At 39.5% G+C, this 16,384-nt stretch overlaps 1 protein-coding gene across 2 annotated transcripts in view; it reads right to left on the reverse strand.

Annotated features, from left to right (window-relative positions):
• Positions 1-306: 306 nt before the first annotated feature.
• Positions 307-16,384, reverse strand: part of Tnks2 (tankyrase 2) — a 70,148-nt gene continuing 54,070 nt past the window's right edge. For both annotated transcript variants that reach the window (XM_090346274.1, XM_090346272.1), the window contains 6 exons: positions 13,572-13,669; positions 12,451-12,525; positions 11,068-11,173; positions 9,065-9,251; positions 5,320-5,476; positions 307-2,923 (listed from right to left, as the gene is read on the reverse strand). In XM_090346274.1, coding sequence (XP_090202400.1) covers positions 2,861-2,923; positions 5,320-5,476; positions 9,065-9,251; positions 11,068-11,173; positions 12,451-12,525; positions 13,572-13,669 — 686 coding nt within the window. In that variant the 3' untranslated portion in view covers positions 307-2,860. The remainder of the gene's footprint in view (positions 2,924-5,319; positions 5,477-9,064; positions 9,252-11,067; positions 11,174-12,450; positions 12,526-13,571; positions 13,670-16,384) is intronic.

The raw sequence follows: 16,384 nt of genomic DNA on the forward strand, positions 1-16,384 counted from the left end.
TGTTTTATATGACATAGAAAACAAAAATATATTCCTCTTTATAAGAAGACATTTCCAGGAATGAGTTTTAAGGTGTAACCAAACATTGTGTTGGGTGCTATAAATATCTAAACACATTTTACAGCTATTTCCATGTTACAATATGTAAATGTATCCACAGCATTCAACAAATTTAAACTGCACTCTTTGTTACTATTAGACTCAAAACTATCTTGTTTTCCTGTAATTGTTTTATTGTAATAAATTTTCATCCATTTTTCAAAGACCACTCAACACATTTATACTACTCCAGTAATTATCATGCTACCCAGGAAAATAAATGGTTTATTTAGAATTAAATGAGGGTATGGAATGTGATACAAGTAAGACACTCAAGATGGGTATAATAGCACTAGTCACACAAAAAATTAAATTCATACAAAAAAAATCACAAGACAAAAACCAGCAATTCCATCATTATAAAGGAAGATGTTTCATGCAAAACATTAAAAATTCCACCCAAAACCCCGACTCCCAATAAACAAAACAAATACTTGAAAATATTTCCATGCTAACATGTTAATCACAATACAATTCATGGAAAAACATACAACCGTTAAACAATGCATTAGATGAAGTAACACAGTTTGCAATACTGCCAACTAGACCACAATGATCTCACATAACAAACAATTCCACTCATAGGGTGAGTAATATGGGTTAAATATTGAAAGAAGGTAAATGTAAGCTATTAATTCATATCCTCATTTTCTAATTATAGAAACTAGAACTTTAGAGAACCTGAAAAAATTATAAAATTTGGCATACTCCTGTGTTTCAAGAAATGACTTCAGGATCATATTTGCAATTAATAGACAGTTGTATAAAATCACTTCAAGTCAGGATTTAACCACTTAAACAATGATCACAAATTATCATAGAAACAATTCCAGAAATACACTTTTATCAACTCTTGTTCAGGACAAGAAACATGAAATTCTAGCACTGTATGTACAAATTTTAAAAGGCAAGTTAATTTAGGGGTTAAGTAAAATGCAAAACAAAGGTGAATTCGTTCATAGAATGAAGGGAAAGGTCTTCATTTATAAAGACCTAAGTGGGTAAAATGTCTTCTTGGTTTCTGAGGAAACTAGAAGTCAAAAAGTAAAATAGACCCTGCAGGCAATAGTTCAGGTCTCTGTTCCATGATTCATGAGTCCTATCTTTTCATAGAAAAGATAGTTTTACATTAAAAAGAGTCAAAAATGGCATTTCACAGGACAGCAATTCCCTGCACAGCTGCCATATAAAACATAGGCCTGGTAACCACAACTCCCACACTCTTGCCAAAGGTTGTGGTTCACAAACTGAGAGCATATTTCCAACTGGGCAGAACACCACAGGAGGCAACCAGGAGCAGGAAACACCTGTCTTATACTTGCCCATTCAGGAGGCAAAGACAGGAATGAGGAACCTCTATTTATGGTTCTGGATTGAGTTTACTCACAATGTACATACAGATTGGCTATAAATAAAACAGATCAAGGAAAAATGCTCAGGATAAAAAAAAAACCTACCCACTTGTTTTTTGCTATTGTTCCTCTTTTTAGAGTTAAGGTAATTAGAATTGATTGGGAGATTATCCAGGATTACCCTTCGCAACCCTGAAATTTAATTTCCTATTTACATTCTATGAAAACACTTAAAGCATTCAAAAGAGGATTTGCCTTTTTTAAAAAATTGTTATTATGAATTTGGCCTTTTCTTAAAAACAAACAAAAAAGGAGCACTTGCTTTAATTTTCATAGAATGACAATGAAAAAGTTTCCAGAGCGACAGAGAGTTTGAGTTCAGTAAACAAGCTTTTTTAGAATCAGGGTCTATCATAGTTCAAGTTCTTTGGAATGTATATCTTTTATATAAAAATGTAGGACAAATAAGACCCTAGAGAATTCATAAAAATCACAAGTGAGTAAGATTTTTTTTTTGTCGGTCATGGGGCTTGAACTTAGGGCCTGGGTTGCCATCCTTGAGCTTTTTCACTCAAGGCTAGCCCTCTACCATTTTGAGCCACAGTGTTACTTCTGCTTCTCTGGTGGTTAATTAGAGATAAAGAGTTTCACGGACTTTCTTGCCCAGGTTGGCTCTGAACCGTGATTCTTAGGTCTCAGTCTCTTGAGTAGCTATTATAGGCATGAGCTACTGGCATCTGGTGAGAAAGATTTCTAATGAAGGATGCTTCCACCAGCAAATTAAATCTGATAAATTAGTTTTTCCCAACTAAATATCAGCTAACAACTCAATATAGCCTCTGATCAAACATAAAGATCACTCAATCTTGGATGATGATCTAAGGATAATAACAAGATGGAATACAGACGAGCAATAGACATGAAAATGTTTGTAAACCGCTGCAGTTCTAAAACAGTAGACATATTACAAAGCAATGTAAATAAATATTGGGCTAGTACAAAAGCTCTTATTTACAGTTTTACAAATGAAACTGTATTCAGTGTAAATGCTGTGTTAAAAGAACACAGTACGGTATTAGTAAATGAGTTCTGTTGAGGGCATTACAGTTTCTGTTAGAATCAATGCACAATATATAAAAGGTTCAGGTAACTCTGTTTATAATTTAGTACAGACAAACCCAGTTAAACCTGGAATGGCATCTGTTAAAGTGCTGAAAAACAGGAAATATTTAGAAAACACTGTACATTATTAAAGCTTTATCAAGTCAGAATTGTTAAAACTCCTTTCACATTTTTCTCCTTTTGTTACAAGCCATGTGCAAGATGAATATAACCAGTAAAGAAATAAAACAGACCACTAGCTGCTTTGGAGATTTTAGGTTTGGTGGAATTAAGTTTCCTAAAACTGTTTATCCATCAACCATACCTTCAGGCCTCATAATCTGGTAAGTAATTAAATATTCAGGATAAGCCTGGAAGAGAAAGATTGAGATGGTTAAAAACAAATTTTGTTTAAAGTTAAAACTTTTAGGGAGAAGGTTCTAAATGAGTCCTAAAAACATAACCTGAGGGTAGGGATGGGAGGGAAAACAATGGGGGAAAATGACAAAAGGAGTGATATTGATCAAGACACACTGCAACCATAACCTGACTTATAAAATTATAACCTCTACATAATAACAGTAATAATAAAAAAGGTGGTTCCAGTGGCTTACACCTACAATCGTACCTATGAAGAAAATTAAATCTGAGAATAGAGGTTAGAAACTAGATCAGCCAGGAAACTCCATGAGTTTACTCAGCTCCCCAAAACCTAGAAGTGGAGCTGTGGCTCAAGTGGTAGAGAGCTAGCCTTGAGTAAAAAAGCTAGGCCCTAAGTTTTACCCAAGGATCTGGGTAAAAACAAAACAAAACACTCCAGGAGTTGGGTGCCAGTGGCCAACTGTAATCCTAGCTACTCAGGAGTCTGGGATCTGAGGATCACAGTTCAAAGATAGCCCGGGCAATAAAAAGCTTGAGACTCGCATCTCCAATTAATCACCAGAAAACCAGAAGTGGCACTGTGGCTCAAGTGGTAGATGGCTAGCCTTGAGCTGAAGAGCTCAGGACAGTGCCTAGGTCCAGAATTCAAGTCCCATGACTGACAAAACAGCAACAAAATCCACGATTCTTCTAGGGACAGTCTCTCAAAACAACATTATTTCAACTCCAATCCTTCAGACTGGTAACCAGCAAGTAGGTCTACCATGGGTAGTTAAGCACATGCCCATCTGTTTTTCAGTAATGGATACCTATTCAATTTAGAATACTCTGGGTCCAGTATTTTATTAATAGTATGAAAGGATTATACGCTTCTTCCCTATAAATCTTTTTTTTTTTTTTTTTTGAGTCAGTCATGGGGCTTGAACTCTGGGCCTGGGTGCCATTCCTGAGCTCTTCAGCTCAAGGCTATCGTCCTACCTCTGGGCTTGTCCAGGGCTCGTCAATTCTAGGGTACTGCCATACCCATTGAACCACAGCTCCACTTTCCATTTTCTAGTGATTAATTACAGATAACAGTCTCTCATTCTCTAGTGCCCAGACTGGCTTTGAGCCTAGATCCTCGAATCTGACTCCTGAGTAGCCAGGATTACAGGCGTGAGCGACTTCGCCCAGCTATTAATTACATCTTATAGAAGCAAAAGAAATATCCAGTGTAGTTGGCCAAATTTAAATAGTTTACATATATCAGTATATTTCTTTCTTTCTTTCTTTTTTTTTTTTGGCAGTCGTGGGGCTTGAATTCAGGGTCTGGGCACTGTCCTTGGACACTTTTTGTTCAAGGCTAGCACTCTGCCACTTGAGCCACAGTTCCACTTCTGGCCTTTTCTGTGTATGTAGTACTGAGGAATGGAATCCAGGGTTTCATGCAAGGTAGTGAGCACTCTACCACTAGACCAAGCTCCTGGACTCTCAAGACATAACACATTCAAGGTGCTCTTTTACCACTTGAGTCATATCTCCAGCTCTTTTCTGGTTATTTTTTTTTTTTTTTTTTTGCCAGTCCTGGGCTTGAGCTCAGGGCCTGAGCACTGTCCTTGGACTTTCTCAAGGCTAGAGCTCTACCACTTGAGCCTCAGCACCACTTCCGGCTTTTTTCTATGTATGTGGTACCGAGGAATCGAACTCGGGTCTTCATGCATGCTAGGCAAGCACTTTAACCACTAGGCCAAACTCCCGGCCCCATCTTTTCTGGTTATTTTTTTAAATTAATTTATTTTTTTTGCCAGTCCTGGGGACTTGAATTCAGGGGCTGGGAACTGTCCTTGGACACTTTTTGCTCAAGGCTAGCTCTCTGCCACTTGAGCCACAGTGCCACTTCCAGCTTTTTCTGGGTATATGGAACTGAGGAATCAAACCCAGGGCTTTGTGCATGGTAGGCAAGCACTCTCCGTAGGCTATGCTCCTGGCCTTGGTTTATTTATTTATTTATTTATGTATTTTTTGGTAGGTTGTGGGACTTGAACTCTGGGCCTGGGCATTGTCCCTGAGCTGTTCAGCTCAAGGCTACCACGCTACCCCCTGGGCCACAGTGCACTTCTGATTTTCTGGTGGTTAACTGCAGATGAGAGTCTCATAGACTATTTAGTGCCCGGCTGGCTTTGAACCTCAATCCTCAGATCTTAGGCTCCTGAGTAGCTAGGATTACAGGTGTGAGACACTGTACCTGGCTTGGTTTATTTATTTTTTTTGAGTAGGATCTTGAGTTTTTGCCTGGAGCTTGCCTTTAGCCTCAATCCTCCTCTGCATTCCTAATATTTAGAATACAGACATACCACCACACTGGTCCTGCAACATTTTTGAAGATAACCAAATAAAGCTGAATTACCTGTTCTCCTCTGTAAATCACATATTCAGCTAATGCTAGGCCATTGACACTGGGCCGACCAGTGACTGAGTGATGTCCAGGAGGTGAATGTGCCATTTTCATTGCACTAAACTGCAGGAAAGACTTTCCCAAGGTTACCCGGCAAAAGAGCAGTTGTCTAAAACACAAAATGGAAAAGGGCATTCTGAAGACAAATTTAACACAAATATTTGGAAATCATTATTGCATATATTAGATAAGCTTTACAGGCTGAGATCTGGAGAACTATAGTCTGAGGTTAGTCCAGTCAGAAAAGTCTTGGAAACAACTACCATAAGGTAGGGTGGCATTGCTCAAGTGATAGAGCACTTGCCAAGTCCTGAGTTCAAACCCCAGTACTGCCCCTGCCAAGAAAGTCTATTATTCTCTTTAAGATAAAGTTGCAGGGGCCGAGAGTTTGGCCTAGTGGTTAAGTGCTTGCCTAGCATGCACAAGGACCCAGGTTCGATTCCTCGGTACCACATATATAGAAAAAAGCCAGAAGTGGTGCTGAGGCTCAAGTGGTAGAGCTCTAGCCTTGAGAAAGTCCAAGGACAGTGCTCAGGCCCTGAGCTCAAGGCCAGGACTGGCACCAAAAAAAAAAAAAAAAAAGGTGCATTAAAAATAATTGGTTAAGGGACCGGGAGTTTGGCCTAGTGGTAGAGTGCTTGCCTAGCATGCACGAAGACCCGGGTTCAATTCCTTGGTACCACATACATAGAAAAAAGCCAGAAGTGGTGCTGAGGCTCAGGTGGTAGAGCTCTAGCCTTGAGAAAGTCCAAGGACAGTGCTCAGGCCCTGAGCTCAAGCCCAGGACTGGCAAAAAAAAAAAAAAAATTGTTAAATTATTGGGAATTGAACATGTTAGGCAAATGTTCTACCACTGAATATAAATCAGACTTATTTGTTTTTGTTTGTAGTGGGGCTTGAACTCTGGGCCTGGGAACTACCCCTGAGCTCTTCAGCTCAAGGCTATAATTCTACCACTTGAGTCACATTGACACTTCTGGTTTTCTGGTGGTTAACTGAAATCTCATGGACTTTCATGGCAGGGCTGGCTTTGAACAATGATCCTCAGATCTCAGCCTCCTGAATAGCGAGGATTAAAGTCTGAGCCACTGGTGCTCCTGGCTTTTTATTTATTTTGAGACCAGGTCTCACTGATTTGCCCTGGCTAGCCTTTAACTTGTGATCCTTCAGACTCAGCTTCCAAAGTAGGTTTACAGTAGATTATAGTGAAGTCACAATATCTAGCTAATTAATTTTTCCTTTTTTTGTAGGTCATGGGGCTTGAACTTGGCCTGGGCACTGTCCCTGAGCTCTTCAGCTCAAGGCTACCACCCTATGCTTGAGACAAACCCCACTTCCTGTTTTTGAGATGTTAATCGGAGATAAGAGTAACAGGTCCTTTTGTGCCCTGGCTAGCTTTGAACCTTAATCCTCAGCTCTCAGCCTCCTGAGTAGCTAGGATTACAGGCACGAGCCACCATGCCCGGCTTAATTTTTATATTTTTAACTTTAAAACCAGAATGTTAATGACTTTATAGAGATTCAAACTCTTATCATCTCCTTTACATCACAGCAAAAAAAAAAAAAGCAAAACCAAAAACCACAGACCAAGTTGGAAGGAGGGAATTTAAGGAACTTCTTTGGTAGACTGCAAAAGAATCACTATTCAACAAAGTCCAGTGATTTTACTTTTAAGATACATTTCAATGTCATTTACTTCTCAATTTGTTACCATTATGTCCAAACCATTAAAATTTCCACCTGGACTACAGTTTCCTACCTAGTTTTTTGCTTCTACTGTAATTTCCTATTTCTTATCAATCAGTGATCAAAACAAACCACTGCCAGGCCCTGATGGCTAGTATAATTCTAGCTACTCAGGAGGCTGAACTTTGAGGATTGTAGTTCAAAGCATGAAAGTCCTGAGAGTCTCATTTCCAACCAATGAGCAAAAATGTAGAAGTAGAATTGTAGCCCAAGTGGCCAAGTCCTAGCCTTGAGCACAGAAGCTCAAGAAGAGCATCCAGGTTTTGAGTACAAGCCCAAGCACTTGTGCAACAAAAACTTTAAAAACAAAATCATTTTGTCTTAAAGTCTTTTAGAGGCTGTACTTATGAGGGAAACCCTAATTCATTACAATAGCTCCATTTTCTCTAATTTTATCTTACTTTTTCATGCCCTAGGCACATTAATTTTCTCTGTTCATAAACACCAATCTTGCTTCCTGGCTGTTACTCATTCTCTGTACCATCTGAGATGGTGGTTATTTTACGGATTTTTCATTGGTAAACACTTACTCACTATTTAGAATTTATTAAAAATATTAACTTACTCAAGTGTCCTCTTACCATGAGTTTAAGTAGGTATTACTCCACTCTCCTTAGGCATGTGAATGACTTTCCTTAGTTTCAAAGAACCTTTCAATATTATTTCACTTTTTTTCTAAGCTTACTGTACATAGTCTTTCACCTCAATATTATTTTGTATTCAAGTTTTTTTTTTGGGGGGGGTTGGTTGTGGGACTTGAACTCTGGGCCTTGATGTTGTCCCTGAGCTCTTCAGCTCAAGGATATTGCTCTACCTCTTGAGCCACAGCACCACTTCTGGCTTTTCTGGTGGGTTAATTGGAGATAAGGGTCTCAAAGACTTGAGTGCCTGAGCTGGCTTTGAATCCTGATCCACAGATCACAGCCTCCTGAGAAGCTAGGATTATAGGCATGGGCCAACCATGACCAGCTCAGGGTTTTTTTGCCAGTCCTGGGCCTTCAACTCAGGGCCTGAGTACTATCCTTGGACTTTTTCAGGGCTAGATAGAGCTCTACCACTTGAGGCATAGCACCATTTCTGGCTTTTTCTATGTATGTGGTATGGAGGAATTGAACCTGGATCTTCATGCATGCTAGACAAACACTCTACCACTAGACCACTAGGACAAACTCCCAGCCCAGGTTTTTTTTTTTTTTTAAAAGGCACTTGGGTTGGGAATGTGGCTTAATGTTTGAGTACTTGCCTAACAACCATGAAGCACTGGGTTCAATTCCTTAGTACCAAATAAACAGAAAAAGCCAGAAATGGCACTATGGTTCAAGTGGTAGAGTGCTAGGCTTGGGTAAAAGAAGCTCAGAGACAGTGCTCAGACACTGAGTTCAAGTCCCAGGACTGACAACAAACAAATAACACCCTTCAAAAAAAACCTCCAAAACAGGCTCTTACTGGGTTGACCAACGTAATCTTAAACTTGGGTTTGCCTACTTTTACTATATTTGCCCTACTCAACACTTTATTTTGTCTATTTCTATCTTCCCCACTAGTACTAAGATTGAACTTTGGGTTTTTGGAAATGGAGTCTTATGAATTTTTCTGCCTAGGTTGACTTTAAAATGAGATTATAATCTATAGATTTTAGCCTGAGTAGCTATGATTAAAGATATGAAAGCCACTACAGTTAAGTGAGCCACTCAGCATTTTTTTTTTGTCAGTCCTGGGCCTTGAAATCAGGGCCTAAGCATTGTCCTTGGTCTTTCTCAAAGTTAAAACTACCACTTGAGCCACCATACCACTTCCAGCTTTTTCTACGTATGTGGTACCAACAAATTGAACCTGGGTCTTTGTGCATGCTAAGCAAGTACTCTACCACTAGGTCAAACTCACAGCACTCAAATTTCTTAAATATCTAACCAATTCTTATCAAAATAGATTAGAACAAGTGACCTCTTACCTGTGACAAATATAACAAGATCTGTCTTTGTGAACTGGACATCCAGTACCTCCTCCAATTCCATATACATACTGATTGCTTTTGGAAGAGTTTTCAGCAAAATAAATCCCAGCTCCAAACATGCCACCTATGTATGCATGCCTTTCATCAAAGCCTTTATGGATAATTGCATTCACAAAAGGAGACCCTGAAATACATATAGATTGGTAACATCAATTTAAATATTTTCTTGGAAGAAAAGGATAAACTAAAGTCTCTTAGAAGTTACTTTCTTTTTCTTATGGAGTACTGGGGATTCAACTTAGGGCTTCACACACACTAGTGTGAATCCTAAATGTTACTATTTTTTTCTTTCTTTTTTGACAGGCTCGGAATTCAGGGCCTGAGCCCTATTCTTGGGCTTTCTCAAGGCTAGACCTCTACCACTTGAGTCACAGCTTCACTTCTGGCTTTTTCTATGTATGTGGTACTGAGGAATCGAATGCGGGTCTTTGTGCATGCTAGGTAAGCAGTCTGCCACTAGGCTAAACTCCCAGCCCCCTAAACATTATATTCTTTTTTTTTTGGTGGTCATGGGGCTTGAACTCTAGGTCTGGGCCCTGTCCCTGAGCTCTTCAGCTCAAGGCTACCACCTACCCTGAGTCTGGGCATTGTCCCTGACCTCTTTAGCTCAAGGCTAATGTGTTACACCCCGGAGCCACAGCCCCACTTCCCGTTTTCTAGTGATTAATTGGAAGTAAGAGTCTCACAATTTTTAGTGCCCATTTTTTAGTTGGCTTTGAACCTTAACCTCAGATTTCAGCCTCCTGAGTAGCTAGGATTACAGGCATGAGCCACTGGGCCCAGTCTACATGTTATGTTCCTCTCTCTCTCTCTTTCTCCCCCTCCCTCTCCCCCCCTCTCTTTCTCTCTCTCTCTGGTGGGTCATGGGGCTTGAACTCTGGGCCTGTGCACTGTCCCTGAGCCTGGACACTGTCCCCGAGCGCTTCAGCTCAAGGCTACTGCACTTCCCCTTTTCTAGTGATTAATTGGAGATAAGTGTCTCACGATTTTTAGTGTCCATTTTTTAGTGTCCAGGTTGGCTTTGAACCTCAACCTCAAATCTCAGCCTCCTGAGTGGCTAGGATTACAGGCGTGAGCCCCTGTGCCCAGCCTACATGTTATGTGCTTAACACAAACCACCATCACAATCATTACCATAAGTAACATTCCAAAATAAATCTAAAAAACCTAACAAGAACAATATGTTTAACTGTTAGCCAATTTACCATTTTAGAATAAAGAATTTCTAGTTTGAATCAATATTTCTAATAGGTGGTGGTTCAAATGCCAAAGTTAGGACAGATTCAATTATAAAATTAGACTACTTGAAGTGTCAATGCAAAAATGATCAATATGATCAAATTCTAGACTCTAAACACATACAAATTCAGAATAGGGGCTGGGAGTTTGGTCTAGTGGTAGCGTGTTTGCCTAGCATATATGCAGCAATTCCTCAGTACCACAGGAAAGGCCGGAAGTGGAGCTGTGGTTCAAGTGGTAGAGCTCTACCCTTGAGGAAAGCCCTAGGAGAGTGCTCAGGCCCTGAGTTCAAGCTCCAGGACTGGCAAAAACAAACAAAAAACAACAACAAACAAGAACAACAAAACACTGATTTTTATATTTAATTTTGCTATAAAGTTGAAAAACCAATCAATACTTGGCAATTAGTGAAACTTAGAACAAAAAAAAAATATATCTGTGATGCTATAAATTCAATAATGATCCAAAACCTTTATAGATCTAATGAAAATGGCTCTTTTTGTTGTTGTTGTGGGTCTGGGCTTGAACACAGGGCCTGGGAACTTTTCCCTAAGCTCTTCTGCTTAAGGCTAGAGCTCTACCACTTTGAGCCACAGTTCAAAGTCATTTTTTAAATGATAAAGAAAATATTATTTAATACTTGCCAAAAGCTATCTTAATATGGAGAACAGTAGTAGAATTGGGGGGAGAAGGAATCTTACCATGAAATAGCATTCGTTCATTTGCATGGTTGTGGTTTTCTTCAGATACTTCTTTTCTCCGGTGAGTATACCTTTCCCACAGTTTCTTGTTGCAAACCTTTTGAATCTGTAATACCAGAACAATCAAATCTTTAGGTGTCCATAATGACCTTCTTCTTATCCAAAAGATGGGCCTCATATTTAGCCTCATGTTTTTTGAAATGTAGTTCTTAGTCAAATGAAGGTATTGCTTATTAAAATATATTTTATAATATCTTACAGAGTTAGGAGTATAATACCTTCTAGGAATCAAATACTTATAAAAAAAAAAAAGGGGGACCAATATATTCAGCAAGTTAAATCTGAAGATTGTGGTATGAATCTAGCCTGGGTAGCAAAGTCATCTTATCTCCAGTGAACCACCAACAAAGCCAGAAGCAGTAGTGTTAATCGTTGAGCAAAAATGCTTAGGCTCCGACTTAAAACTCAGGACCAGTACACACGTACCTATACACAAATCATGGTTTAGCTGGGAGTCGATGGCTTAGGTTTGTAATCCTAGTTATTCAAGATCACAGTTTGAAGCCAGAGTAGGCATAAAAGTCCAGGAAAAGCTGGCCAGGGTGGCTCATGCCTGTAATCCTAGCTATTCAGGAGGCTGAGATCTGAGGATCATAGTTTAAAGCCAGCCCAGGCACTAAACTCTGTGAGACAATTAATTGCACCGTCCTTGGGCTTTCCTCAAGGCTAACATTCTTCCGCTTGAGCCACCACGTCCAGCCTTTTCTATGTTTGTGGTATTGAGGAATTGAACAAAGTCTTTGTGCATGCTAGGCACTCTACCACTACGCCAAACTCCTGGCTCCAATTAATCACCAGAAAACTAGAAGTGGCATTGTGTCTCATGGGGTAGAGCAGTAGACTTGAGCTGAAGAGCTCAGGGACAACACCTAGGCCCAGAGTTTAAGTCCCACAACCGACCAAAAAAAAAAAAAAGTCCATAAGACATATCTCCAATTAATAGGCAAAAGTCAGAGGTGAAAGTATGGTTCAAATGATAGTGCCAGTTATTAGTAGAAAGGTGAAGCAAAAGAAAAGCCCCAGAGTTCAACTCTAGTACTGATATACATGGATGTATGCGCATACACACACATTCATGCAAAGGTCTTGAATAGATATTTTTCAAAGATACACGAATGGCTAAAGATGCTTATTATCACTAATCATCAGACAAATGCAAATTAAAACTGTAACTGCTACACCTACCCACAAAATGGCAATTAAATAAATAAAAAACAAAACAAAACAATCCCAAAGCCATAGACAGTTCTGGACAGATAATTATGTTCTTAACATTTTGGAAACTGCACCAGGAAACTTTATTTTTACTTTTACTAATTTTACCTTGAGAATATTGTATCGATTGAAGATGCCACCTGCGTGTCCACCATCTCTATGCTCTCGGACTGTACTTTGCATCTGATGGGAAAGTAATTTAAAACATGGGTATTAATTTTTATGTTTGACTTGGGGAATACAGTTTCTGATTCATCTGACTCTATTTGAGAATGTTAAGTCTTTAACCTTTTGTTGTTTAGAGAATATAAATATTATAAATTCATGAGTACTATCTTCTAGAGGTAGCTATTGGTCAATCATTTTAAAATATTATATAATGTAAACTAAAGGAAGAAAAAGAATAGGAGGTGATTAAACATATAGCTAATTGTTAATCACTTATCATACTAAAAATTAAAGCATTGATTTCTTTGGTCCTACTGATTTTAGACAAAACACAACCTGTATTTCAGTAAGAACTGGCCTCTTTTGAGTTTTAGAAATGTCTTACTGTGGCTGGGAATGTGGTAGAGTGCTTGCCTAGCACGCATGAAGCCCTGGGTTTGAGTCCTCAGTATTAAACAGAAAAAGCTAAGTGACACTGTGGCTCACATGGTAGAGTGCTAATCTTGAGCATAAGTAGCTCAGGGACAGTGCCCAGGCCCTGAGTTCAAGCCCTGGGACTGGCAAAAACCAAAAAATGATTGCATATTTTCTTACTAAACTTTCTGTGCTCAATTCACATGGCAGATATACTTTAATATGTAAATAGGGCATTATTCAAAACTTTCAGTGGACCTGAGAGCTCTTTATAAAGTATGTTAGACATCAGAAATATCCTGAGTTTGGGCAGGGAGTTTGGCCTAGTGGTAGAGTGAGTGCCTAGCATACACAAAGACCTGGATTCAATTCCTCAGTACCACATACACAGATAAGGCTTGGAGTGGTGCTGTTGCTCAAGTGGTAGAGCTTTAAGACTTGAGAAAGCCCAAGAACAGTGTGCAGGCCCTTAGTTAAGCCCTTGGATTGACCCCCCCCCAAAAAAAAGAAAAGAAAAGAACTATCCTGGGTAAATAATATCTACATATTTTTGTCTGAGGCACTTGGCTTTGTACATGCTTCTCCAAAAGAATGTTAGTCTGTACGACTGATCTATCTTTTCCATAATCTAGGGAATATGAACATACCTCTTCTTCCACAGACTGAAATTCTTTATCATCAGGAGACAGATCAATGAGAATTGTTCCACTACCAGAGTTGTTCAAAGTTAAATATGGGTTAAGACCTATGAAACAAAATTAAAATTTGAAGATTTAAGAAAGGCTAGGAGTACAAAGGGTTCCTATATAGCCTCTATCCGACTTGCTTTTGGTTATATAGTGTATGAGTATAGTACACATTTCAAAATTATCAATAAAGGCTCAATTTGGATCTCACTAGTTTTTTCTATGCATGGTCCCTTTCCTGATCAAAAGTAGGACATCACATCACTAATTTATGACTTGACAAATTCTAAGGGTTTTGCTGGAATATTTCAGAAAATTATTTTCTATATTTTTTGAATGTTTGGGGTTTTTAAAAGAAATTTGTGGTAAGATATATGTAACATAAAAATTTACTATTTAAGCCTTTTTTCTTTTTCCAGTCCTGGGGCTTGAACTTAGGGCCTAGGCACTGTCCTTGGATACTTTTTGCTCAAGGCTAGCACTCTGCCACTTGAGCCATAGTGCCAGTCCTGGCCTTTTCTGAGTATGTGGTCCTGAGGAATCAAACCCAAGGCTTTGTGCATGCTAGGTGAACGTTCTACCACTAGGCTACATTCCTGGCTCCAATGTGAGCCATTTTTAAGGGCTCAATTTAGTGATAGTAAGTATATTCACACTGGTGTGTGGCCACCTCCATCATGTATCTCAAGAACCTTCTCATCTTCTCAAACTACAATACTGTTTCTATTCATGACTTTTTTTTTTTTTTTTTTGCCAGTCTTGGGGCTTAAACTTAGGGCCTGAGTACTGTCTTTGGCTTTCTTAAGACTAGAGCTCTACCATTTGAGCCACAGTGCCAGGTCTGGCTTTTCCTATGTATGTGTTACCGAGGAATCGAACCCAGTTCTTCATGCATGCTAGGCAAGCACTCTACTACTAAGCCATGCTTCCAGCCCTCATGATTATTTTTTTGTAAGTTGTGGGGCTTAACTCAGGGCTTAGGTGCCTCAGCTGGTCTGTTCTTAAGCTCTTTTGCTCAAGTCTAGTGCTCTACCACTTTGAGCTACAGCTCCACTTATGATTTTCTGATGGTTAATTGGTGATAAGTCTTATAGACTTTCCTGCCAGGGCTGCTTTTGAATTGCAATCCTCAGATCTCAGCCAACTGAGTAGCTAGGATTGCTGGTGTGAACCACCGGCACCTAGCTTATCTGCTATTCTTTTTTTTTTTGCTAGTTCTGGGGCTTGAGCTCAGTGTCTGAGCACTGTCCTTGGGCTTTCTCAAGTCTAGCGCTCTACCACTTGAGCCACAGCACCACTTCTGGCTTTTTTTTTCTATGTATGTGGTACCGAGGAATTGAACCTGGGTCTTTTGCATACTAGGCAAGCACTCTACCACTAGGCCAAACTCTAGACCCCTCTCTGCTATTCTTACTGAGTTGCATATTTTCTTCTTCAAATTATTATTATTATTATTATTATTATTATTAATTAATTAATTTATTTTTTGGTGGGTCATGGAGCTTGAACTTGGCCTGGGTGCTGTCCCTCAGCTCTTCAGCTCAAGGCTACTGGCCTAACCTTGAGCCAAGCCCCATTTCCCTTTTTCTAGAGGTTAATTGGAGATAAGAGTCTCAGGTTCTTTTGTGTCTGGGCTGGCTTTGAACCTTGATCCTCAGATCTCAGCCTCCTGAGTAGCTAGGATTACAGGCATGAGCCTCCATGCCCGGCTTCCAGTTATTTTCTTTAGTGTAACATTCAATTATCCTATTTATTTTCTGTAAAATATGAGACAGAAATATGATAAAAGCATATAGTCTCAGGTAATTTTAAATCCACATTGAAGTCCATCAAGTTTCCTTCTGTTACTAATAGAGTAATAGATTCCTTACTGCAGCGATGAACTTATCCCTTTCTAAACATCAGTGGTCAAGATAATCCTATTTTTTTTGTTACCTTTAGTCTTATAAAATCCTCAAAAATGAGGGCCTGGAGTTTAGCCTAGTGATAGAGTGCTTGCCTAGCATGCAGGAGGACCCGGGTTCAATTTCTTGGTACCACATACATAGAAAAAAGAAGTAGAAGTGGTGCTGTGGCTCAAGTGGTAGAGCTCTAGCCATGAGAAAGTCAAAGGACAGTGCTCAGGCCCTGAGTTCATGGCAAAAAAAAAAAAAAAAATCCTTAAAAATGAAATTTCAGGGCTGAGAGTATGGCTTAGTGGTAGAGTGCTCACCTAGCATGCAAACAGCCCTGGGTTTGATTCCTCAGTACCATATACATAGAAGATGCCAGAAGTGGCACTGTGGCACTAGCCTTGAGCAAAGTGTCCAAGGACAGTGCCCAGACCCTGAGTTCAAGCCCCAGGAGAAAAAAAATGAAATTTCTAACAATCTTCTGATTTCTCTGGCATCTTTGTAATACAGCTCTATTTTAATTTTTACTCTATTTTAACTTCCAAACCTCTGCTGTTGTTGTTGTTGTTGTTTTATTTTTGTTTTTTTCCAGGTTGGGCAATCTTTTACCTCAGGGCTTCGACATGGAGATTAAGAGGAAGGAATTTCAGTTCCTTCCTTCCTTCCTTCCTTTTTTTTTTTGCCAGTCCTGGGGATTGAACTCAGGGCCTGAGCACTGTCCTTGGGCTTTTTCCTAGTGCTCTGTCACTTGAGCACAGCACCACTTCTGGCTTTTTGATTCCATGGAATCGAACCTGGATCTTCATGCATGCTAGGCAAACATTCTACCACTAGACCAAATTCCCGGCCAGACTACTCCAGTTCTGAGCTGTAGTCCAAAAA

Source organism: Megascapheus bottae, chromosome 15 (assembly GCF_031878675.1).
Source record: "Megascapheus bottae isolate mThoBot1 chromosome 15, mThoBot2.hap1, whole genome shotgun sequence".
Lineage (NCBI taxonomy): Eukaryota > Metazoa > Chordata > Mammalia > Rodentia > Geomyidae > Megascapheus > Megascapheus bottae.